Source organism: Momordica charantia (genome assembly GCF_013281855.1).
Source record: "Momordica charantia cultivar OHB3-1 chromosome 9 unlocalized genomic scaffold, Mcharantia_2.0 BLBB01000009.1, whole genome shotgun sequence".
NCBI lineage: Eukaryota > Viridiplantae > Streptophyta > Magnoliopsida > Cucurbitales > Cucurbitaceae > Momordica > Momordica charantia.
Window position 1 is genome coordinate 5,876,795 of NW_028275167.1, and position 26,221 is coordinate 5,903,015.

Below are 26,221 nucleotides of genomic sequence, written 5' to 3' on the forward strand. Positions count from 1 at the left end.
CAACTTGGAATATTTCCAGATTATTACTTGTGACAGTGTGCACTTGCACTTAACCTCTAGTTATTAAGCTGAGGCGCAACACTAGGGTAAGCGCTACCTGGGGCTAGTACTACCAAAGGGATGCTAGGGTGAACAAAATAAGGCTAACACTCATTAAAATGCTCGAGCATCAACAGATAAAACTGTGCACCAGCAGACTCTAGCATCAAGACTATTCACAAAAGGCAGGGCAAAACACAGATGTTGAGAACACATGATTGCTAACAACTTTCTTTTTATCATTACTTTCAGGGGACTCACATACTGAACTACAAAAAGAAAAATATGCAAAGACAGAAATTTAAAATGCAGAAATTAAAACTGAACTAAACTAGACTAAGGAAAATAAAAAGTAACAACAACCGGGGGGGGGGGGGGGGGGGGTCATTTTTCAGAGCAATCGTGAGTTAGGCATGTCAATGTTTTTTGCCTTCTTTCCCATCCAACGAGTCGCCCGTGGGATCTTCCTCTCTGGATCTATTGTCTTCTTCCCTCTCTTTGCAGGGGCATGCTCATGTGAAATAGCTACTGCATACCTCTTCCCATCAATTGGGGAAATGAAATTTCTCTTTTTTACCTTTTTGTTTTTCTTGGAAGTGGTGACTGGAGTTGCTCCCGCTTGCTCGATTCGTACCTTGGCCGATGTCTTGGAAGATTTTGTCTTTTTCTCTTTGCTGCATGATGCTTCCAGCTCTCTTTTCGGCCTCCTCATCCTTGCTTCTGAACCTTTTAAAGTCGGTTTGATGTCGGGTGGCTTCTTTTAGGTAAGTTTTCTGGCTTTTCCTCTACAATGATGTGCACTTTATCCACCGAGGCTGTAAGGCTCTGTTCTTGATTGATGGCACAAGATGCTGGAGCATCTACCATCTCTCCACTTGGTTGACCTTCACTAGCTTCTGCATTTTGCGCTGGGGCATCTGACGGTTCAACATTTTTATACTCTTCTCTCGGTGCTGGGATCTCTATCTCAGCGGTAGCATCTTCCTCTACCATCATCTCTTTATTCCCGTCACCAAAACCTTCTTAAGCTCCAACATCCTTACTTACACAATACTCGGTCAAATGGAGACTCGGTGCTTCCTCTGAAGGGCAATCAATCAAGAAAAAGTTCATCTTAAAAGAACCTAACAAGTTCGGAATGTTAACCTTCTAAAGAGTCCATGTGCTCATTCAAGTGGTTAAGCATCTATGCCTCCCCTATTATTTGTGATATAATATTCCTAAAAAAAAAAAAAGATGAAAGTGACTAAAGTAAGATCAATAAGAGAAAGGGCCAAAAATCTCAAGGGATTGATCTTAAACACATCCTTTGAGTGACAAACAAAAGGGAGGAAGGTTCAGGCATTTCTGAATCATATCACATAAGGTCCTAAACGGAAGCAGAGAGATGGAACTCCCCTGCAAAGTAAATGAAACATGAAATGCAGGAATTTTTAGACAGATAAATTGTTATGGTAGAGAGATCAAAATGAATCATTGTTGATTTACCAATTCTGTCAAGAATGGAATTTCATAAAAGCTAATCTACAATCTATTTTGAAAATATTAACCACTATAGGTTGGCTTAGTGAAATCCTCCGAGTTTCTTCGATAACTAATGTACGGTCAGCTATTTGTCTCCAGATATGCATGTGAAAATATTTATCCATTCAAATTCATAAGAACTTTACAAATACCCTTAGATTAACAATTCATAGATTAAATCAACAAGCAATTTAATGTCTCATACCAGTAGCATCATGATCTAAATAATGACTTCTCATACCTTTTTTTTTTCAGGCTGTAAAACTACAACCACAACCACAATCACAACCAACTTCAAATACTAGAGGCGAAACTCAGTGCAGAAAATTCAAATGCAATTATCACCACAAAAACAAATTTCATTACGTTTTGAGATAGAGATGGCGGGGATGAACACAACTCAAATATTTTTGGGTTTAGAAGCCAAACTTTACCTCAGCAACTACCTTCTGCAAGATGAACTTAACAAACGACCCACACGAAGCTTCCTTCTTTCTATGCCAACAATTTACCATCGAAATCGAATACAAAGAGCAATGCAGCAACAACTAGGACTAGCGAGAACAGCAGCAGGCAAACCGATCAGAAAAATGAAGGAAATCGAAGAGGAACTAGAACTGATAGAGCTAGAGCATGGCAGGGAGACGCACCACGACTATCGTCTCTTAAGTGGAACGGGGCGTAATTGTTACATAGAGGGGCCTACAGTTCCAGGATATTACGAAAATACCACTGATTGCTGATGGTTCGGTTCGGTTTGATTCGGGTTCGGTCGGGCGACTAGTTTATCGATTCTGTTTGGTCCGACCGGGTTATGCATTAATATCCCGACCCGTTTCTGTCGGGTCGGTACAAAGTTTCTTGGGCTTTTTGTTCTAGAAATTCGCGAACTTTTATATTAAAGTGGAAGATTAGTTCTGACTTTGGTTTATTTTGATGCTTTTAAAATGTTTTATACAATTCACATGTTTTTAATTTTTATTTACTTTAGTCTATATATTTTTTAGATATCGGTTGAAATTTATCTTTTTTGTCCCTTCATTTTTATTTTTATCTCATTTTTTCGACTAAAATTTTAGCATATGGATTCGCTCAATAAATTTCAATTTCATAAATTTGTAGTAAGAACTTCCATGGTATATAAATCTTGTGTTAAAAATTTGTAAATATATAATAAAATAGTCACTTTCAACAAATACATAAATCAAAATGAATATTTTAAAAATACTTAATGACAAAAAAAACACTAAAATTCACATTTTTATTTAAAGTACAAAACTAAAATAAATAAAAACTACCACCACAACAAACATTATACTTAATCAAAGAGACCATTTAGACAAAAAAAAAACCAATTCATACCATTTTTCAATACGAGCATAGTTATTTGAATAAGATATCTAAACTCTTCGAGTTGAACGTTCGTTCCTGCTCAAAGTTGGCACACTTTGTAAAAATTTAAATTTAATTTTCAAACCATATTATTTTCCTCGTGCAAATAGATCTGGGTGGTCCAGATTTGACCCGATGGGTTGTGAATTGGGGAAAGACGAAATCTTGACTCATATGGCTTGACCAAAGATGATGTGCACGAAGAAAATATGAGCTAATGTGGTTGTACCTCAATTGGATTGGGGTCTTTATAGTTATAGGCTTATGGGAAAGAGGATTCTTTCCCTCCAAGTAATCGGAGTGGTGGCTGTGGTGGGCACAAAGGGGCACAGTCGCATGGGCCATGCTCACTTGGTGCGGATAAGGGTTGCGTGGCCACGAAAGCTGCGCTCCCTTGCATTTAGAAGGGGCAGCTTGGCCGCATGGGTCGCACTCCCTTTGCATGAAGAAGGGTTGTACGGCTGTGGAGGGCATATGAGTGGAGAAGAGATGTTCGGCCATGGTGGTGGCGTGTGTGTGCCATGCTTGGCAAGTGAGTGGTGGGCCAATGGGCCATGGTGGTGGCATGTGTGCCACACTAGGTGCACAAATGATGGGCCGATGAAATGCAGTTATAGCGTGGGTGCCACGCTTGGTGCGCAAGGATTGGACTGATGGGCTGCGGTAGCGTGTATGCCACGTTGGGGGCACGTAAAGTGTATCGCATGCGCTGGTGATGTGGGTCGAAAGGTGCGGCCCTCTAAGTGGGAGTGTGACCACCATGGCGACGCTTGTAGTATAGGCTACACAAGATGTGCGATCTTTTAGAGAGGACGCGACCGACATGGTCGTGTTTGATGTATGGGTCGTACAATGAGGTATAGCCTTTCTAGTCACTCCAACAATTTATTTTTATCTTTTATAATTTATACTATAGGTAAAGAAAATGTATATTACTTCTGTTTTTCACAAAATAAATAAGTTTTTTTTGGAAGGTTCAAAGTCATTATTCCATTAAAATTGAATCATCGAGGCTTTCTTGAAGAAAAGAGAAAAAAAGGTATTGAGGCCACAAGTTGCTATTATAGCATATGAAATTAGGATAAGTTTACATTTGCTAATTGCCACATATGATAGACTAAAAATCTGAAGTTCAAATACTATAATGTTGAAGTAAAAAAAAAAAAAAAAAAGATTTGCATAGAGTTGCATTTTAACCTTTTGAATTGAGTTTTGGTAAGTTTTTTAGTACAACGTGTGGAGATGCGGGATCGAACGCCAATTACCGCTATACTATGCTCGCTTTAGTTTATGTATGATATATTTTAATTGTTAAGAAACCCTTGAGAATTGGATCTAATAACCTTGCTAACCAATAAGATCCATAGAACTCAATCCCAAAAACCATGAAACCGATTAAGGAATCAACCCAAGGAAAGTAAAAATCAGATTACCTTGATGATCAAATATCTCAAGGTAAGAAAACGTGTTCTTTGTTTGAGATCTGAATCACTCCACAAGCAAGATAGATCAAGTCTCACTTGAATGATCCTAAACATACAAGTTATCATTAGATTGCAAAGTACATTAGCTCTTGGCTAAAAGGAAGACTCAAAGGCTCATTTCATTACATCTTCAAATCTATATTCTATGTTCTCAAAGCTGACATACATGGCTATATATAACCTTCAAAATAGTTCTTAAAAGTAACATACGGGCATGTGAAGAGTTGGAAAACTTAAGTTCATCAATGCCATAAACGACCAAAAACTATTGTAACCTAAAAAGTAAATGAAAAGTCTTAAAACTTAAAATACTTAAAAATACACCATAAATCCGAAAATTAAAGACTAAATCAGCGATCCAAGATTTTTGTAACCATAAAGGATTAAACGAAGCATCATCTAATGTAGCATGAACATGAAATCCATAATTGATGTTTTTGTCTTGAATGATGCTTAAGTTGACTTGTATTTGATTTGAATATGTTAGAGATTCATATCATTAATAGATGTGACTTCATACAAAATGATGTTATGTTTTTTTAGTACAACAACTAGGAATCGAACTTACAATCTCTTAGGTTCTGTTTGATAACCATTTCGTTTTTAGTTTTTAGTTTTTAGTTTTTTAAAAACATAGTTGTTTGATAACTCATTCAATTTGTTTTTTGTTTTTTAAAAACCATTTTGAAATTCTATATAAATTTCAAAAAAAAAAGTTTTCAAAAACCGATTTCGGTTTTTCAAAATCTGATTTTTTATTCTAATACTCAATTTTTTTTATTTCTCATATTTATCCTTAACAAATTTCTTTATCACTCTAAAATTTACTTTTTCTAAATTTCTCTTTACAAAATTTATTTTTCTCTCTCTAAATCGGATTTTTTTTAATATATCAGTTTCATTTCTCCCTCTAAAAAATTAATATTTTTTCAAACTTTTGTTCTCTCAAATTTCGTCTTTTACAACTTTTCTTTCCTAATCTATTTTTTCACATAAAATTTATATATGTATTTATTTATTTGAATCTTGTTTTTATCTCTGAATGTTTTTCCATTGTAATTTTTTTAACATATCTTTTCCTCTCGACTTTACTTTTTTTTTCTCTAAAATTTTTCTCATGAACTTTTCTCACTAATTTTTTTAAAATCTTTTTATTTATCTCTCTAAAATTTATGTTCCAAAGGTTTATTTATATCTCTAAACTTGTATTTTCATATCTCTAGGATGACAAAAATTTCCGTAGGTCGGGCCCAAAAAATAGGAAATGCATGTCTCGACCCCATCCTCAATTCGATTTTTAAATAATTAATATATATTTATTACACTTTTTTATATTTTTTAATTCTTAAAATAATTAAATTAAAAACAATTATAAAACCAATAATTTTCCCCGAGAACATCTCTCGGATCGAAGAATGAGGTGAAGACGGGGATTAAAAATTTTCTGAGCACGAGAATGGGGAGGTATAATTTTCTTTTTATTTTTATAAAATATATTCTCTAATGTATCTCTGTATCGTTTACCCCTACAAAATACCAAAAAAAATTGAACGATCTTAGAAGGGATATAATTAAATTCCTTGATTTGTTCTTCCCTGAGAAATGATCCCTTTTATTTGATTTGACTGATGAGGACAACAAACAATTATAACAAATATCAAAATATCAAAATTTCTAACTAATACTAGCTACATATAATAGCTATATATTTATACAAAATATGAAAAATTTATTCATATTTGAAAATATAGGGCATCTTCACTCGCACCCACACCATTTTCGTCTCTACTTCACATGAAATTTTCTCTCTTTAATATGTATTTTCAATTTTCGAACTTTTTAAAAACAGAAAACTAAAAATGGTTACCAAACATGTGTTGGTTTTCTGCTTAAAAAAAACAAAAATGGTCAAAAACATAAATAATTATCAAACGGACCCTTCACATATGTCAATTACTGCTCAACTTTGGTAAAAAAAAAATGATCTTATGTTTAGTTTTAAAATAAAATAAAAAAATCTTTAAACAATTTTACAAACAAAGTATACGTTTTTTTAAAATTAATTGAGATTTTAAGAATACTTTTTAATTTAACGTAATTCTTCTTAATAAAACAACATGAATATTATTTTAATTAAAATACAATTAGCGAGGTAGATTGAAAATTAAAAATTATATAAATGATAAATATGTCTAAAACAATTCTAAATTACCCTACTACCTTTTTTTTTTTTTTGAATATTACCTCACAAAATATGAGTATCTTTTACTCTGCTAAATATAAATATGTCTCCATAACTATAGTTTATTTATCATTATTATTTTTTAATTTGGTTAGTATATTTTTATGTCAGACGTTTTTATTAGTTGAATTTTATATGATGTATTCCTCAACTAATATAAAATACTTTTAATTTTGATTTTACAAATATATCAACTTATTTATTAGGATGTAACTAGATCAATTTAAACAAATATTTTTTACAAAATTCAAATTGAACAAATCGACTCAAAACAATATAAATCAAATTCAACAAACGAAACTATTTTAAATATCATACCAATTAATAAAAAAAATCTATATCCACGATCTAGTCTCAAGTATACATTAATAGTATTGATTAATGGTTAAAAGAGTTATGCTTAGTATATTGTCATAGGTTTGAATAAATATTTATCCCAGGTTCATAAATTTAGAAATAATAAATTAATTTTTTATCGACAAGGTAGGTCAACTTTTATCATAAACTTTCAATTTTGGTAAATTGTACCAAACTTTGATATATATTACAATATTTACTTTAAAATTGAACCAACATTGCAAGTTTTACATTATGATTTATTAAAAAAAAAAATTGAATAGATTTTTGTTTGAAGAGTTCAATAATAAAATTGATTCTTGTTAATGAAATTTGTGAGTTTTCATATAATAATTAAATCCTCCTCGATCCTCTCTATCATTTAAATTTAATTTTATCCAAAATTAATGAATTTTAATAAACTTTTTAGTATTGTTGGAGGTCATTTTACACGTGGTAAAAGGCGGTTGGAGCAACGGGCTTATGTGTTACCTGTCTTGTTACAAAGCCTCATACCGAGTCGAGCCACCACGCACGCCAAGCTGATCCAATATCAAACATTGGTTGCCTCGGCTCAGCCAAACATCCGACATACCCCGCGACAGCCTGCGTGCTCTATGACAACCTTAAAGAGTCGTTGAGATCCTGTCGAGAATCCTGTTGGACCCCCGACCTATAAACAAGACCACTTCGCTTCATTTCGAGGTACGCAATCAGACCAATTCTCTCTCGAATTGACTTGAGTACTCTCTAACTTTAACATCGAAGTTTCTACTCTGTTTTGCAGGTCCTCTGCATGGCATTCGGAATTTTGCTATCCAATTCACCTCTGCTGAATTGAAGCTTGGAGACCTGATCAGATTCTTGATCAAACAAGTATAACAAATATAAGACGGGGATTTAAATATTCAGACTTTAACATCAAATAAATGAGAAGAATTAGTAGATATCTTATTATTGAGTTATAACTCTAACATCAAATTATTTTCGATAACGAATAGTTGTATGATTAAAAGGTTGAACAGGTACGTATATTAAAAAAAACAATAATATGAAAAAGAATTGATACCGACAAATATATTCAAATCTATCAAATCAGTTTCATCTGTTTCTTCCAAAAAAGAAACAAAAAAAGAAAACGGCTTGCATAATCATAAATCACTTCTTCTTTTTTTCTGTTTTTTTTCCTTTTCTTCCCGTATGATCAGACTCTAAAATTCTGATGAACAGAGAGAACAAGGCGGTGAAAGAGATTGAGAAAATTGGGGCATGAAAAGACAACGCCGCAGCATCTTGTTAAATGGAAGCTATTCGATTATTTCGCCCTCTCGATCACTCAATTTTACACATATATAATTCAAATGGAATCACTCTCCACAACGAATGATATCATGATCAAGCACGAAGAAGGTTCCGCGTCATATCAATCCGTAAGTTGAAATCTCTGCTCCGTTTTTATGAATTTTCTTCGTTATTTGACGTAGCTTGAAACTTATATCCTCAAATTTTCAATTGCGTTGATGGCGGATTTGCTGAATTTGACGGTGACTTCTTAGACACGGCTCTTTAATCTTGAGGTTCACGTTTTGCATCCCAATCCGTCTCCTTCACTCGTTGACATTCCCTCGTCCACATTAGCGTAACAGTTTGAAGCTGACTTATCTAGCTTTACATTATTCCTTGTATCAGGATGAGGATATGCGCAGTCTGTGCGTGACGCATCCAGATTAGTATGTGCGATATGTTTTGTGGGGGTTTTATCACATCATCAGTGGCTTCAACGCAATTAACTGCCAGCAATGTATGTTGTTCACTGACTTCGAAGATTAATTTTGAGAAATATATTAAATGATTAAATATACGATGGGTTCGAAATTTAGGTTTCAGTATTGATAATTTAGCTTCAGATTGAATTTCTGGAATGTTATTTACTCCTGATTTCATATTGTTAATTGACTGTCTCATGAATCGATGAGCTAATGTCAGTCTCATATTTGAGTAGGGTTGAGAATCTATTAAATAATTAGATTTTCCTTCTGTGTTTGAGAATATATTAAATTATTAAATTTTACCTTAGCTTAATTTTTAAGCTTTTAGGTGTGACGATGGTTTGATAATGATAGACCAGAATGATTAATTATTAGAATTTGCTTTTCAGGTCACACTCTATAATTTGGACATTTTGTTACTGAAAAAAACTATTCTATTCTTACAGCCGGTCTCTCTCTGTAGTTGATGGTTGCAAAATTGAAAGTCCATCCTTTACGTAGAGATACTTAATATACCTTATTTAAAAAAAAAAAAATATATATATATATATATATATATATATGTATGTATGTATGTTACCCTTACATAGGATATATGTCGGAGATTTGTTCAAATGCTAAGTGTAAAAATTTAGTCCAATGAGAGAAAGATTGGAAGTTAATGTTATTTATTACTTGACTAATGGTTACTTTGAGCCGAGTGGCATTTATGAATGCCATATTTTAAATGATCACAAGAATATTCTCAACTTGGAATGTTCATGCATTTAAGATCATGTAGAACAAAGATGAAGATGCATTAATATCTAAGATTCCATAGGTGAAATCAAGAGGGCATGAGAGGTGGGTGTAGGGGTTAGTTGAAATGCTGGCCTTATCCTCAATTCATGACAAGAAAAGGTTGCAGCAGAATCTTAATGAAGGAGAATCAATGGAAATGGTGACCCTTGCTTTTAATATACCAGTGAGCATCATGCATTTTATCTTTCATATTTTACTCGAAATAAACATCTTAATGTCTATAAAGTTAGTTTGATAGAGATATGTAAGAATCTGTCCGAGTTTCTTCATTTCAGTTTTTGTTTTCACATTTTCCTTTCCCTCCTGGAAGGGGCGGAGATTGTTGATGTCCTACTAAGTTGTTCTGATCCATATGTTTAATTGGGACCAATGAATACAAAGGTGGAAATGAATAGGCTAAACTCTAATCAATCTCCACATAAGCTGCAGACTTATATTTCACTGCCTTATGCAAGTTGCTGCCATGTCCAATACGAATTAATGCACCTCCTCAATGATTTCTTATTTTCCTACTTCTTTCGAGTATGATGAATCAGGGTTGACATTGTTTTTAAATTAGGATGACAAAATTCTCTTATTTCAAAGGCTTTGAGACTCGATCTATGATGATTGTATAAAATTTTTATTTGATACTTTCACGCACCTTATAATAAATGGAGTTATATTTCCATGCCTTATGCTCAAGATTTCATTACTGCTAGTTATGATATTATTGATATTCTTAATGGCTGATGCTATCACCCCGATTGGCCAAATAAAAGTGCTTTCTGGTAATATTTTTTGTGTGATGGATCTTATTCCAACCATAATATGGTTTTACATAGATTGAAGGACGTGTCTTTAGATTTACCATTACCATTCCACGTTAAGTGATGCCATATGCAACTTTGTTGTGAAAAGGAGGGTCACTATCAAGCAAATCATCGATAAGGGCCGTTTTCCTTATCCAAACAACTATCTGAAGGAACTTGCACTTTTCTATCCATTTACTTGTGTCTTCCAAATTGTTTTGATTAAACAATTCAATCCACCACCCCTTCACCAGCCTTTATAAATACATTCATTTATGCAAAGTCACCATATCCAAGCTTAAGCAAACGTACAAGCTTACCTTGTTCTTTCAGCTTCTTGTTTTCCGATCCTCTAAAAGCCTTTGGCGTTTTCCCCCTCCATCTTTTGTTAGTATAACTATAGCCATTTCATTTATCTTTGAATATTTGGTTATAAAATCTTTTGGAAGGTAGAAGAGTGATTGAATTTAATGGATACATTGAGAAACTTGGCATCACAGAAAGCAGTAGTGATTTTTTCCAAGAGCTCATGCTACATATGTCATAGCGTCCAGACACTTTTTTATGAGCTTGGTGCGAGCCCTGCAATTCATGAGCTTGACCATGAAGCAAATGGGCGAGAAATTGATTGGGCTCTTAGAGGTCTAGGGTGCAACCCTTCTGTTCCAGCTGTGTTCATAGGAGGAAAGTTTATAGGTACATCAAAAGATGTTATTTCTCTCCATGTTAATGGGGACCTGAAACAAATGTTGATAGATGCGAAGGCCATCTGGTTGTAATGCTACAAAAAGCAAAACCTGATGGCTCTTTCTTTGTTTCTTTTTTTTTTTTTCCCTGCCTTTACTAGGTTGAAAAGGCTCGTACAAAATGTTGTAAGAAGACTCTAATAGTTATGGAGTTTACTTGCTGAACTGTATAATATGAAGCCATGCTTACCTGAGACATCTAAATGCTAGGATAAGTTTCCTAGAATTCAATATTGCTTCCAGTTTTGTGCATTACAAAGAAAATAGAAATAACAATTAAACATTAGATGTGGACTCCAATAAACCTACCACACTGTCTGATATGTAAGATTAGCCTTTATCTACCGAAGTAGAATAAATTATTTATTAATTTTGTCCTAAAAAATGAATAATAAGATATGACATCAGCACATGAGAGGTTTCTGTGTATAAAACTGGTAGTTTTTGGTTTCAAGTCTACCATTGATTTAAAATATGAAGATGCATCAACGAGGAATTATGCACTTGCAATTGAAAATCTCTTTTTGCAAATTGAATTTTCTTCTGTTTGGAGTTATCATGGGCAATAATATGTACTTGTTGATTGTTGTGCATTTCATGATCTTCATACTGCTGCCAGACTGAAGCTGCTTATGCACATCATTGTTTAATTATTAGGCAAGGCCTGTTGATAAATACATGCACATACATAATCACCAGGTGAAAAACGAATGTGCTGTGGAATTGCGTTTTTAGAGCTATCTCATGGCAGTTAGGGAAAGAAAGAAACGATGGAGTTTTTCAAGATTCTTTGTCTACGGAAGATTTTTTGTGGAATAATGTACAACACATATCTTTCTGGTGGTGTTTGAACTATAAGATTTTTTTTTTTTTAAATTATAATCTCTTTATGATTTTGTATGTTTGGAAGGCCTTGCTTTAGTTACTTTTTGGGAGATGACCTCCACCTTGGCTCTTAGGCTGTTTGTTGTCCTCTTTTTGGAATGCATTTGTTATAAATTTCATATAAAAAAAATTAGATCTTATGTCTATGAAATACATGCCGGAATTGTTTCTGGATTTCCAAATCGAGCATCAGATCCCTAATCCTCTAGTTTTGAGAATTAATTTTGCTGGTTAAACTATTTATGGGATTAATTTGATCAATCAATTCGTAACATTTCAGATCTAGTTAGTTAGATCCTTCACTTGTGCAGGGACAACTAGGTGATACTACAACTTTTATGCCTGCCATGAACTTTTTCGTACATTTTGAGTCAAGACCAACTCTGGAGAAGCAAATTCAATAACTGGATTGGATTATGCTTTATTTTATATACATACATCCCTTAGCATATAGGTAAAGTGGCGAGCATGTGAGCTTAATCTAAAGTATAAACAGAGTGCGTATTGCACCAAAGAACAGGATATATTCTGTTGTGTTAACAATCATGGGCTTAGTTATATCCTAGAAATTATGGCGGCATTACGGTGGTAAGGTCTTTATGAAGCTAAAATTTTGAAGAGGGGGACTCTATCAATTGAATAAAGGGGGAAAGTTTAACCTTATTCAATTTTGTATATATGTGTGATCACCAGGCTGTGGAACATCACTCTGTTAGATTAATGAAGCTAAGCAAGCTCCACATACAAGAAGGAATCATACAAGTTGGTGGACAGAATACAAAGAATTACAGCCACTGAAGTCTTTCTGTGTAAGGATTCAAAGAAGGCGATTGCAAGAATCTGGTATATATTGACTGTCATTACAGAATTTTTTGCTTTTGTTTTATTGTCTCTTAATAGTTATATTCTCATTTCCACAAACTCTGCAAAGTAGAAGACACGGTTATTGTTTTTACACGTCAGAAAAAGATTGATAGGATCAATATCACCACTTGATTGTGTTACTAATACAAGTATGATTAACTCATAATCTACAAATCAAATGGTTAATGATTCATATAGCATCACAATATAATAGTCGTATCCTCTAAATTAGAAGACCTGTCAACTTGTCCAGCCTGTTGGAAACAGTAGTCCTCATTTTAAAAAGTTAAAAACTTTTATTAATTTGAGCATCTAACTAAAGCACAAGCTCTTTTGAACGTTCTTTTTTTTTTATAAAGAAGGCAATCTTCCTTATGTTGTCTCTATAAATAGTCTTGCATGAGAGAGCTCAAACTCATATAACAACAAGCTTCGATATTTGTTTTCTCTTGCACACTTTTCCTTCTTAATATTTAAAGCCTATATAACCGTTTGGACCAAATTTGAATAAATTTGGTCCAAAAAGGTTATAAGGTTTTAAACAAACTTGAAAAAAAACCTTATATATATCAAGTGTACTTTTGTTTCTTTGCTTCATATCATCTGCAAGGAAAACTCTATTATATTAAGAAGGCATGGATAAGGTTAAAAGGTTCGCTGCAGAGAGGAGTGTGGTCATATTCAGCAAGAGCTCGTGCTGCCTATCATATGCAGTTAACATTCTATTTGGGGAACTTGGAGTCAATCCTTTTGTTTATGAGATTGACCAAGACCCTGACTGCAGGGAAATAGAGAAAGCGCTCGTAAAGTTGGGATGCAATGCACCAGTACCAGCCGTCTTCATCGGTGGAAAGCTGGTCGGATCCACGAATGAGATCATGTCGCACCACCTTAGTGGTGATCTGACCAAAATGCTGGTGCAAAGTCATGCCTTGAATAAATACTAAATCCATTCACTATTCTGTTGGAGAAGAAAAAACAGTAATAAGTTGGCTCAAGCTTATTAATGCAATAATTTATGTCGTGTTGTATGTGTCGAGAATTATGTAGCAATTATTTAGCTGTGTAGTATTTGTAATGCGCTTTTCATTGTTAATGAAGTTGGCTCCTATTTTATTGTGTTTATATTTTGCCAGTTGGTGCCTAGGGCTCTGAACATGCGACTAAGTTGCATTCGATCTCTCCCCCTCCCCGCTTTTAAATCTTAAGACTGAAACCAAAACCTAAGTGTGAATATTATGCGGAGTAACAGCCTTGATTTTCTGACTAATCCTTCCTTATCAGACTCTTTGAGGACTAAAGTAGCTGGAAATTCTGTCTGCAAGTATTGAAGCATAGTCGACCCCAGGTACAACATACTTGTGATTATACTTTCAATACTTTAGAGATTTTGACTTGGTATGAGTATCCGAGTGCCCGACAACTCTACTCGCATTAATCGTATTCATAAAATTAGAATGCTCCATTAATCAGATACTATATTCTCTGGTCAAAGAACCAGTTGGACTACTTGCCGAGTCTTGGTAGTTTTCAAGAATATTGATCAGGAGCAAATGCAAATTAATCTGAAATATAATTTAACATAAAAGAAATGTTATTTTGAAATCATCTGCTGTTGAATTCTCCATAGCAGTCCTCCACATGCTATTGGAAAAGTTGAAGAGAGAAGAAATGCTCAACTTTTCCTGCATGTGGGGCTGGGATTCTTCAAACTTTCTCTCATATGAAGATAGGCATCACATTCCATTCCTTTTGATATTTATTCCCTTTTGATTTTCCTTCTGCTTATGTCTGTGATAATCCTCCCTTCAGCAGTCGGTATCATTAGTATAGATTTTATGCAGGCTCAGCTAAATCCAAGCTTCATACTTTTGATGCTAATGCCATATATAGTTTGTGATGATCGATCGAGCATCTCTGCGATACCCGTATACAGGTACTTTTACTTTTTTGAAAGAATATTGCTCAACTCAGTTCTTGGAAGTTTTTCTCTTGCAGTAAATCATAAGTTTATATCAAATAAACTTATGATACCTTTGCTGTGGACCAAAGGTTATTGAAAAACTTTTTGATGTTTTGCATGAGCTTTTCTGATAATAGAAGTGGATTTTAGAAATCAATTGTTCTAGTTGATATAGTAAATTTGGCTGATTTTGGAGATGGAAAGAAACCAAAAATATTTGATAGCACGAAAAGCATTTTGGACAAAATCCTATCTGAGAACATGCATTAGATTTTTTTGTTTTTTTGGTTCAATAGGGTGTGAGTAGATTCGGACCTCCGACCCATAGAGAAGAAAATATAGCCTTGACCAATTGAGTTATTATAACTAGGGAAAAAACCTAATCTCAATTATAGTTTGAACTATTGAATTTCTAGACCAAGCTGTTGTTTGAGGATTAAAATAAATCGAAAGGAAAGAGGAAATACATAAATACATGACTTGTTTGGAATTTATTTTTAAATCTAGTAAGAACATATTTGGATTATTATGTTGAGGAGTTATTCTTGTTTTGGTATGTTTTATGGATGATATGTTTCTTCTATTCTTTTTTTTGATATTCAAAATAATGGAACCTCCACTTTTTGCATTGGATTAAGCCTATGGTTGGTTTCTTTTAGCAAAAAAGGTTATTCTTTCTTTCATGTTTGTGAATATGAATAGATTTTTCCTTGTGCATAAGAAAAAAAGGGCTTGGGGAATAATTGGCTTGTGATCAAATTGTGGGATAGGTAAAAGGAATGAAAAGTTTTTTTTTTTTTAGTACGACATGGGTTCGAACACGTGACTTTTTAATCGAATATATATACCTTAATCAGTTGAGCTAAGCTTTGATTGACTCATGAAAAGTGTTTTTGAGATATCAAGCCAAAAAGTTGACCTCCCCATTTTAAACTAATTACCATTTTTGTTTTGTTTGTTTTTTTTTTTTCTAATGCTCTTTCTGGCTTTTGTTTAAGAAGGTGACCTTTGTTAAATTTTGTGAGACTTCTTAAAAATGAAAAGCAAGAAATAGAGGATAATTCTCAAATCTGCCCATTTAAAAAAAACCATTTAATTTCTTAAAAATGAGAAATGAAAAGATTTTTTTAAAAGCCATTTAAGTTTCTTCGAGCTTGATTGGAACGTTTCAGTTTTTTTTTCGTCTTTAATTTTGAGAAACACAAGCGCTTGGTAATTGTTTTTGTTTTTCATTTCTCATTTTAAAGAAACATATCAAAATTATGCAAAACTAAAAAAATGAATAAAATATAACAAATTTTGAATATTTAATTTAAAAAAGTAATTTTATATGAATTTGTTACTTTTAAAAACAAATTAATATTGTAATAAGGAGAAATAAGAAATGGCTATTAAACATGTTTTTGTTTCTTTTCAGAAAAAATGAAAAACGATAAAAGAACAGGAAACTGTTATCAATGTAGTTATGTTTTTCTTTGTGGGAAGAAATGAGAAATGATAAACAGAAAATGAGAAATAAGAAACAAAAATATTATCATCATATTGACTAGAAATTAGATGTAGGGACATAATAAAACGTTTTCTAAACATCTGAAAGCTTGCTTCTTCTAACTAAAGTGATGTTTAGTGGCGAAGAAAAAATTCTGATAGGAGAGAAATTTTACATTCCAAAATGTGTATAATCTTTTGGTTTTGAAAATTTAGAGGGAGGAGTTTTTTTATGTAATAATTGAAATTCAAGCATTTTTTTTTAGAGAAAAAAAAACTTGAATTTCAAAAATTACATAAAAAACTGCTCAATGAACAAGGTTTTAAGGTTTAAAATATAGAAATGTAGATTTATCAATTTTATGAACTGTCAACGAAAATGTTGATAAAATATTGATGTTGATGGATAATTCTAGAAAAAATATAAAATAAAAACTTCAAATAAATATTTAAATAAACAATAAATATCTCACTTTTTTAAATAAGTAAAAAATTATTGATATTAATATTAATTATCACCTAGTGATATTTTTGTTGATGATATATTTTTTTTTGTCAATTCTTTTTGTGATGTTATCAAAATGTTGATTTACCTCTAATATCAACGTCGAATCTATCGACATATGAAAATGTAAAATTTAACACACGTGTCAAAGAAAAATTGTTTGACAGATAAGCGAGAAGTTTATTTCAAAGGGTAGAAGAAGAGGGAATACCATGGGGCTTTGTGGGCTTAGAATAACAAAGTGGTCCAATACTAATAATGCTTTTAATCACTACCAATCGCTTTCAATCTCAATTTTTTTTTTTTTAAGAAAATGATGTGAATATATTTTTGTGTTTAGTAATTCTTTATGAAACTTTAAGACATGTAAAGGAATAAAGATATTTTAAAATAAGACAAATATATCTTTCAAATAATTTTTAAATTATTGCTTTAAAATATAATTGTTGAATTAAATATTGCAGAAAGAAAAATTTTGTTGGAGATATTTTTTTACATAATATTTGAAATAGAAGTAGTTCATTTTTAGCTCTGTCTCTCAAAGTTTTAAATGTCAACATCGATGAAAATTGATGTCTCAACTTTATAGAAATGTCAATGAAAATTTTGATAAAACATCGAACAGATAATTGTAGACAAAATTATAAAAACAAATTTCAAACAAATATTTAAATTAATAAATAAATATTTTACTATTTTTAAATAAGTTAAAAATGATTGATATTAATACCATTAAGTGTGAAATTGTTATATGAATGTAACAAAAAATCTAATATTAACGTCCAGCCTACGGATATATGAAAACGTTGATAGTATTAAAATATTGCATATTCTTAGAAAAAAGAATATGAGAAAAGTTTATTTCAAAAGGTAGAAGAAGAGGGAATACTCCATGTGGCTTTGTGGGCTTAGAATAACAGAGTGGTCCAATACTAATAATGCCTTTAATCACTAACAATCACTTTCAATCTCAAAATTATTTTTTTTTTTAAAGAAAATGATGTGAATATATTTTTACTCCAATTCAAACATTGCTTTGTTTAGTAATTCTCCATGAAACTTTAAGACATGTAAAAGAATAAAGATATTTTAAAATAAGATAAATATATCTTTCAAATAATTTTTAAATTATTGCTTTAAAATATAATTGTTGAATTAAATATTATAGAAAGAAAAATATTTGCTGCAAAATAGAGGTAATTAATATTGTAAAAATGAAACTAATTATTTAAATGTATTTATTTTAAATTTTATTTTGAAAATTATGCTAGTTTTAAATCCAGCAATACAAGTTGTCTTTTGAAGAGCCAGCCTATCTACGTGGAAGAGAAAGTCATTTCTTGAACTATAAACGTTACGTGGTCGTCGTACCTCTCACAAACATGAGCGATGTAGGCTAGAATGTTCCAATAAATTGTCACAATTGGAGGCGTATGAGAAAACTTAAAATTACAAGATACTCGGAGTAATTGCATTGTAGATCGAGGATAAGAAACACTAACAAATAATTTAATCAAATTATTTTTGGATTTTTTTTTTATTTCGATTCACGAATATCCTTCCTTTTGATCTCTTCCATAATATTACCAACAATATTACTAAAGATATGGAAACTTTGGAAAAGGTGATTTGGATAAAGATATAAATAGCTTTGGTTGGCTTTAATTAATGGCTTGTTTGTCTCTTTCATGTAAAGAGATGATTTTGCTCACTCAATTTAAAACCACAATATTTTTAAAATAAATATATTTAAATAATTAGTTTCTATTTTCACAATTGGGAAAAAAAAAAAAAGTCTGCCTAACTTTTATATTTATCTTCCTTTTGAAATCTTAACGTAAAAACCATATAAAAGATAAAAATAGATTATATTTTAAGGATATTTGCGGATTCTCACCTTATGTTGTACGGGAAAAAAATACTTTGTATTTAAATGTAGGATTATTTTAGTCGGCATAAGTTTAGCTCAATAGTAATCGGCGCTTGCTACTAATCCATTCGTGGTACTAAATACTAGTTGTTATGAGTGTTGGGTAAATACACATTGTATATGTAAACTGAATAATACTAGCAACAATTTACAATGTAACTGGCTACAAACAATTATAAATCTTGACAACTTGATGAACACCAAAACTTGATCAAAATAGTCGAGACACGCTTCAATAGCGCTGACCTGAAGACAATTATTCGCTCTGCACAAGTTGCTAGCAGACTACAACGATCTTCTCAGCAGGATACAACGACTAACTCCAGTAGAATTGCAACCTCGAACTACTCGGATATGGCAGAACTTTTAGACATTTGCTCTCAACACAAACAAGAACAACAACTCAAGAGAAGAGAGAACTCCTGAGAGAGGAGGAAGAACTCAAAAGGAGAAATGCTTCGATGTCTCAAAATGAAAGAAAGAAACAACTATATATAGTTGTCTAAATGTGTAACATCTCCCAAAAACTTAAACACATATAAAGTTTAAATTATAACTTTAATCAAATAAAGGAAAAACTTCTTATTTAAAAGATAACTTCATCTTTAACAAATATGTAACTTTAACAAATTTGATGTTACATGACACAAAAGTTGAAACATAAAGAATTTGTTACTCAATCAAATTCTTAATACACAAATTTAATTTTTCGGATGTTAAATTTGTATACTCAACGGTTTTCTCACTTTCTTTCACATATTAAACATCCAACAATGAGTTTAGATCCTATGAGTTCGAATCTCCCACACGTGCAATTTTTGTACTAAAACAGAAAAAAGTATGATTAATTTAATTAAAAACCCCACGTTTGGTCTAATCATAGTTCTAAATATCCGTAGACACGTCGACATTTCCATCGACATATCCATGTTTCCATGGATTCGACATCGACATGAGGGATAAATCAACATTTACATCATTGTAGAAGGAAATCAACAAAATATGAAAAATATCAACAAAATATCATTAATATATACATAATATTAATATTAATTACTTCTAACTCATTTAGAAATTGAAAAATGTTTATCTGTTAATTTATATCTTTTTTTAAGATTTTTTAATTTTTCTAACTTTTGCTCTCGATATTTTTATCGATATCTAAAATATTTTGGCCTAAATATGAGATTCATATTTTATTGAAAAGTGAAAGCACGGCGAAAAAGGGGAAGAATTCAAACGCAGTCTCCTCGCCGCCGGCTCACGGTCAATTGCGGCGAAACTGAAATCCATATATAAATCCGAACCATCAAAAATTTGTACATTCATCTTCAATTCTTCGATTTTCTAGCTTCTACAATCAATGGCTGCGATTAAATCCCTAGTTTCCGTAGTTATTCTCGCTCTCCTCTTATTCTCTGAATCCCTAGCCGCCAGTTCCGCCGCCGGTCGCGGCGAGACTTCGAATTCTCTTGCCGGAACGCTCCTTCAGACGGCGGCTCATCCGATTGCGGATGACAGTGGCGAGTCATCTAATTTGGGAAGAAAGATGAATGTTGAAATCAAAAGGCGGATCGGACGGCCAGTAGTAACTTCCGGCCATCTATCGGCGGCGGATCGGAGCCGAGTATCGTCCTTTGGCGTTGGATCTCTGCTCTCAATATACATTGTTTTGGGATTGTTCCTGTGAATAACTTGAGTAGAATTTTATTTATTTATTTATTCGATGAAAAACTCAACAGCGTGTTTTTTTCTCTATTTTTTAATGGAAAAAATGAGTGTATTTAGTATTGTGATTATTTGATTAAATTAAATTACAATTTGTTTTCTGGAGTAAAAAAAGTTCAATTACTATCATAAATACGAACAAGCTCAATAATTGGTACATATCTTTAACTAAGAGATCATGAGTTCGAATCTCATCCCACTTGTTGTGTTAAAAAAAATCACGAACAATTCAACAAGTTCGTGATTATATCTTTAATTAAATGTTAAGTTCAACTCTTACTGCATGATTATCACTTGAAATTTTGTTGAATAAATTTATTAGCTCCTGTCAAGCCGAAGAAGTTGCAATGGAGCTATAAGGATGTGGAGGGATTTAGTAGCAATGTGGTGCCGCCGCCGCCGCCGCCTGCTAAGGCATAAAAAGGAATTTTTAACGGAGAATTTCTACTATGAAAAAATAATAAATAGGGAGTAATTTTCTGTAAGGAACTGTTCGTCGCAAGTCCACCACAAGGAATCCCTCTCTCGATCTCCAAAAAATTGATTGGAAGAGAATAAAATGGGAGATAAGTGTTGGAAAGCCATCTTCATCCATGCCCCACCTCAATAACACTTCTACTATTAGGTTTCTTAATTATTAAATTTTACAATTTAAATACGTAATTATTAAAAATAAGTTAAAATCTAGGGTGAATTGCACAACCCACATCTAAAGTATGATGATCGTTACCATTACACCTCCAAACTTTCAACCCTAAAACTTAAACCTTAAACCTTTTACAGATGAAAAAATTACACCCATAAACTTTCAAACTCAAAATTTAAACCCTCAAACTTTAATAAAGTGAAAAAAATTGTACCTTAAACTTTCAATTTTAAAAAATTAAACTCTTAAATTTTTTTTAAACAAAACAAAAGATAAATTTATTTTTATTCTCTTTTCTTTTTTCTACTCTCTCTCTTCCTGGATTTTCCTCTCCACTTTCTCTCATGGAGAACTTGTGTTTCTCCTTCCCCTGTCTTGTAGTATATAGAAAATTATTGCCCTGTATGATCTTCCCAATTCCCAATTCCCGCAACAAATTCTCCAATTCCAAATTCCAGCATGCCGTTAACCAAAATTCTCTCCCCATCGTTACCATGGCCCCTAAGAACCCGAGTTACAGAAACTTTTTTTTCCCTATTTCAAGAGACCGATAAATTGGTCATGTTTTTCAATTTCTTTTAAAGGGTGAGCAAGTACAACCGCTCTTTTGGAAGAAGAAATGGTTTAGAGCCGAAATTTTCTACCAGAGCTCTGGGGACGTGTTGGGGACGTGTTCAAGAAGCTGGAGAGGAAGAAAGTTCTAAACAATATAGAAAAATCGGAGGAGCTAGAGTTTATGCTCTCTTCGATTGAGAAACTGAGGTTTTTTTTCAAAACAGAGGAACTAGCTTACGCTCTCTTGCCGTCTTCGTTGAGGGATAGGTGGTGGAGGCCGATAGAGATTGCAGAGAGTGAAAGAAGAAACCAACCAATTTTCTAGGGAGAGGAAGTAGAGAGGACGACAACGAGGAGAGGGAGAGGAAATAAATTTTATTTTTTCATTTATGAGAAAGTTTAGTTTAATTTTTTAAAATTGAAATTTATGGGTTCAATTTTTTCACTTTTAAAAGTGGAAAGGTTCAATTTTTACCATGGAAAGTTTGAGGGTGTAATTGCAATGATACTTTAAGGGTGATTTATACCATTTATCCTAAAATCTATAGTTTAAACTATATATCATCGACCCGAAAAGGTCAGCAATTCAAATTCTCATCTCTATAGTGTTAAACTAAATAAAAAAAAATAGATATATATATATTTAACTAATTTTCTTTAAAATAAAAATCACACAATTGTTTTGGAATAATACTTAAATTCTCGGTCGTTATAAAGGAGAAGAATATGAATAAATATAATTTCTTTAAAAAAAAACTAATGAGGTACCAAATTTTCAAAGACGTTTTCGTTTGGTTCGCGGATATAATCAAATCAAACCAATCACATGGGAAAAGGAAATTGAGAGGAACCAAAGAAAGTTCACCTAACAAACACGCAGCGAGAAGATGGAAGAATTCAGAGGCCCGCTCGCCAAATCGCCATCGCCATCCACGCTCAACTTCAATTCATCTTTCTGACTTCATCTCAAACTATAAATAAATATTTCCAAATCCTACCTCCAATTATCTGATCCATTATTCTTCGATTCTGAATCCCAACACTCAAATCAATGGCTGCGATCAAATCCCTAGTACTTCCGATACCCCTACTCGCTCTTCTCCTGCTCTCCCAATCCCTAGCCGCCGATCACGGCGGGGATTCGAATTCCTCCACCGGAATGCTTCGCCCGAACAACGTCCTTCAGACCGCTGCGGAGGACCATCGGCTTCCAAAGAGCGACGGCGAGCTCTCCTTCGAGCGAAAAATCAGAAGGCGGACCCGACGATCCGTAGTAAGAGCCGATGGTCCGAGCCCGTCGGCGGCGAATCGGGGCCCAACGTCGTCGTTTGGCGTTGGATCTCTACTCTGTCTCTGTATTGTTCTTGGTTTGTTCGTGTGAGTGAATCAATTATTCCATCCCTCACTTCGGCAAAATTTGGATTGATTCTTTTTATTTATTTATTTATTGATGAAAAACTTTGGCTGTATTTTTTTTAGTACAATTAATATTAATTTGATTTAAAATAATGTTTTCATTTCAATTTTAAGCAATTTACTGTTTCTCCTATTTTTAGCATTCTCGTAATTAAATAGAAATTTTGGAAGAAAAAAAAAGATAAGTTTCTTGTTTTTTATTCTAATTTTCAATTTTTTCCAAAACATAAATAATAATGTGAAAATTCAATAACGTAAAGATAAATTTTCCTACAATATATTTGAAAGATGGATCGACTAAAATATAGCATCTAAAAGTTTAAGGATGTATCTGCGAGTGATTGTAGAAGAAGTGATTCCGAAAAAACAAATTTAAAGAATAATTGATTTTCCAAAATAACCACCAAAATAATACCTTAAGAATCAATTTTAAGTTATTTTACGTTTTCCTAAAATCAATTTTTGTTATTTGCTAAACATGATCCATGGAAATAGAAGTGATTTTGATAACTGCAAAAGTGGTTTTATCATGTCAAAATCACTCCCAAACGCACCTTAAATCCTAAAATGACACGACCCCGCCCTAAACACCTACTAGCTATAGGACAAGCCGCACCGACCACAGACCCCCAACCAACTACCGAGTCTATAGTCAATTTCTTTCTAAATTTCTAAAACTAATTTAGATTATTCTTCAATATATAAAACATAAAGTGTAACATAATTAAGTTCAAAAATAACTATTCGACCACGATTTCTAAACATGTTGTACAACCACAAAAGGTACAACTACTCTAATATAAGTCATTCTAGATGTGATATGCAAGTTCTGAGACGATGAGTGGCAGTCGGCTATCCCTTTGAAACTCAGGTACAACCTGGTGGATAAAAACAATGATAAACAGTGAGATAGGAAGCTCAGTGAGTGACATTTTACTGAGGAAATAGTTTCGTAAAACTTCTTGCATAAAGACAACTGAAATTTAAACTCTTATAACAAACTTCTTTAAATTAAAATAATAAGCTTTTTTTCAGCAAAACTTCATATACTTTCAAAAACACTTTCTAAATACATATCAAAAATTCTCTTTCAAACCTGAAACAGGTTAAGGAAATTCAACACCACATATGTATTCACATTCTATTCTGGTCTACTGACTCAGAGTAATGCACAGCAGAATAATTCTATTTCTGGTCGACTGGTATACACAGCAGAATATTTCTCTCAACGCGCGGAGTAAAATGGTCTCAAAGACCTATTTCTGGGTATACTATAGAAACACATTCACATAGCATACGATTAATCACCTGGATACAAAAATATGGTGGTTTGTAAACTTATTTCTGCATAAAATTCTCAATCTCATAAACAGTTCTAAAATTCTTCTTTTCTTCTTTCTTAGAACATTTCTTTCTCAGATCACTTCTAAAAATATTTCTTTTTAACCATATTCACTAAGCACAACAGTTTCTCAGAAAATCATAAATCATTTCTAAATTCTCAACAAACCCAATTTCTCAGCAGAAATGATCAAACATACGTAATATATATTTTCTTGAAGTTCTATAATAGATATCTTAAAATATTTAGTAAAATAACCACTAACAAATCCTATGAACGAGGTGAATTTAGTTGGTACGATGCTCCAATTTCTGATCGTCCTGAAATAATAACCCATGAAATTTCAATTCATACTCACGTTCCCTTTGCTTCAATTCCCAATCACTTTCCTTTTTTTTTTTCTTTTGTCTAATTCCCAACACATAGTCTTTCTCTCTCCTCTTTGATATTCATCTTCTTCCCGAGTGGCTTCTTCCCCTTCCATTTCATTTTTTTTTTTGTTTTGCAAATACTACCATCCAAATCTGTGATCAAAACACATAAAAATCCAATTTCAACATCTATTTCAAGAAATTTCTTAAGCAAAGCAACAAATTCATAGACCATTTCATTCCAACCTCAAATAAACTTGTGATTCACAAACACATAAAGGAGTCCATATCATAGAAATTCACGGTTTAACAATTCCAAAACTTATCAAAGTCAAGCTCCCAAACTCAAATCTGTTTCAAAATCAACATCAATTTCTTCCTCCTTCCTCTGTTTCGATTTACGTTTCTTTCTTTTTTTTCCTTCTTTTCTTTTTCTAAAATCTCAAAATTACGAAAACACCCTTACATAAAATTAAATGAAACAAGTTATGAAAATTTAAGAACTAAAACATCGTGCAAATTGATCTAAAACAAAGACAACACACATAGAGATACATGTGGTAATATCAGTTAACTAAATTATTTAAAGGTCACTTGAACATATAACTCAATTTATTAAGATATATATGATTGGTAAGAAAAAAATTAGAAATTCAAATAATAATAATTATAAATGATAATACAATAGACCAAAACAATATTTGAGATAACAGATAAATTAGAAGTTACTTGTATTGTGTTTTCCGTCCAAATATACTTTGAGAAGCATTGGTCTAATTACTTAGCTACGAAATATTTCGAGGCTAAATATATTTGGTCTCTAATTTCTGTAGATTTTTAAATTTGGCTTTTATAATCTTTTAAAATTTTCAATTTTACCTTAAATGTATTAAAAAATTAAATTAGGTTAGTATTCCACTCCACAAGAAAAAAATAATAATTTTTTTGATTAGCAGGTCGAATTTTGCTCACACGCGTTTCATGTATAAAATAATATTGAAGTAGCATGTTCATGTGTTATTAAATACATATTTATCAAATTTTTGTTGACATATTTTTATGGAATGACTTAATCGATATTTTTTTTACATTTTAAAAGATTAGGTACAAGGAAGAAAGAAAATGACACATCAAATAATAAAATTTTGTAACAATTAATATTTTTTTTACAACTCATCTTAAAATATCAAGTTAGAAAGTTCGGTCACCTATTAATTGCTATGTCATTTTCCCATTAAATCAACTAATGATTAAATGATTCTGAGAGATCATGTAGAACAACTTTGTCAAACTTTAGGGACCGAAAAGGTATATTTTGAAATTTGAGAGACCAATTAGACATCTAGTCAAAACCTCAACTAAAGATGTTGAATTTGAAATTTCGATTAAATTGACACCTACCCC

The 26,221-nt window shown here is 32.3% G+C and overlaps 2 protein-coding genes and 2 long non-coding RNA genes across 8 annotated transcripts; 2 read left to right on the forward strand and 2 right to left on the reverse strand.

The window, feature by feature from the left end:
• Nucleotides 1–257: 257 nt before the first annotated feature.
• Nucleotides 258–2,461, reverse strand: LOC148208877 (uncharacterized). Of its 2 annotated transcripts, none has more exons than XR_015787002.1 (2): nt 1,998–2,461; nt 258–1,259 (listed from the first exon to the last, which is right to left on the reverse strand). It is a non-coding gene; the product is annotated as an uncharacterized LOC148208877 (long non-coding RNA). The 2 variants fall into 2 exon arrangements; XR_015787001.1 differs by having other exon boundaries at nt 258–1,437.
• A 5,710-nt stretch (nt 2,462–8,171) lies between these two features.
• Nucleotides 8,172–13,998, forward strand: LOC111018473 (monothiol glutaredoxin-S11). Of its 4 annotated transcripts, none has more exons than XM_088117510.1 (5): nt 8,172–8,447; nt 8,574–8,594; nt 8,707–8,818; nt 12,321–12,852; nt 13,484–13,998. In XM_088117510.1, the coding sequence occupies exon 5, from the start codon at nt 13,509–13,511 to the stop codon at nt 13,818–13,820; it is 312 nt and encodes a 103-aa protein (XP_087973636.1). In that variant the 5' UTR covers nt 8,172–8,447; nt 8,574–8,594; nt 8,707–8,818; nt 12,321–12,852; nt 13,484–13,508; the 3' UTR covers nt 13,821–13,998. The 4 variants fall into 4 exon arrangements, with proteins under 4 accessions (XP_087973636.1, XP_087973635.1, XP_087973634.1 ...); XM_088117509.1 differs by having other exon boundaries at nt 12,703–12,852; XM_088117508.1 differs by lacking the exon at nt 8,574–8,594.
• On the forward strand, nt 9,757–11,322 carry LOC111015770 (glutaredoxin-C11). The gene has a single exon (XM_022290921.2). It carries the CDS (start codon nt 10,849–10,851, stop codon nt 11,155–11,157), a length of 309 nt encoding a protein of 102 aa, XP_022146613.2. The 5' UTR covers nt 9,757–10,848; the 3' UTR covers nt 11,158–11,322.
• Nucleotides 13,999–20,620: 6,622 nt separating the features above from the next.
• On the reverse strand, nt 20,621–23,254 carry LOC148208878 (uncharacterized). The gene is made up of 2 exons (XR_015787069.1): nt 22,554–23,254; nt 20,621–20,893 (listed from the first exon to the last, which is right to left on the reverse strand). It is a non-coding gene; the product is annotated as an uncharacterized LOC148208878 (long non-coding RNA).
• Between the last annotated feature and the right edge of the window lie 2,967 nt (nt 23,255–26,221).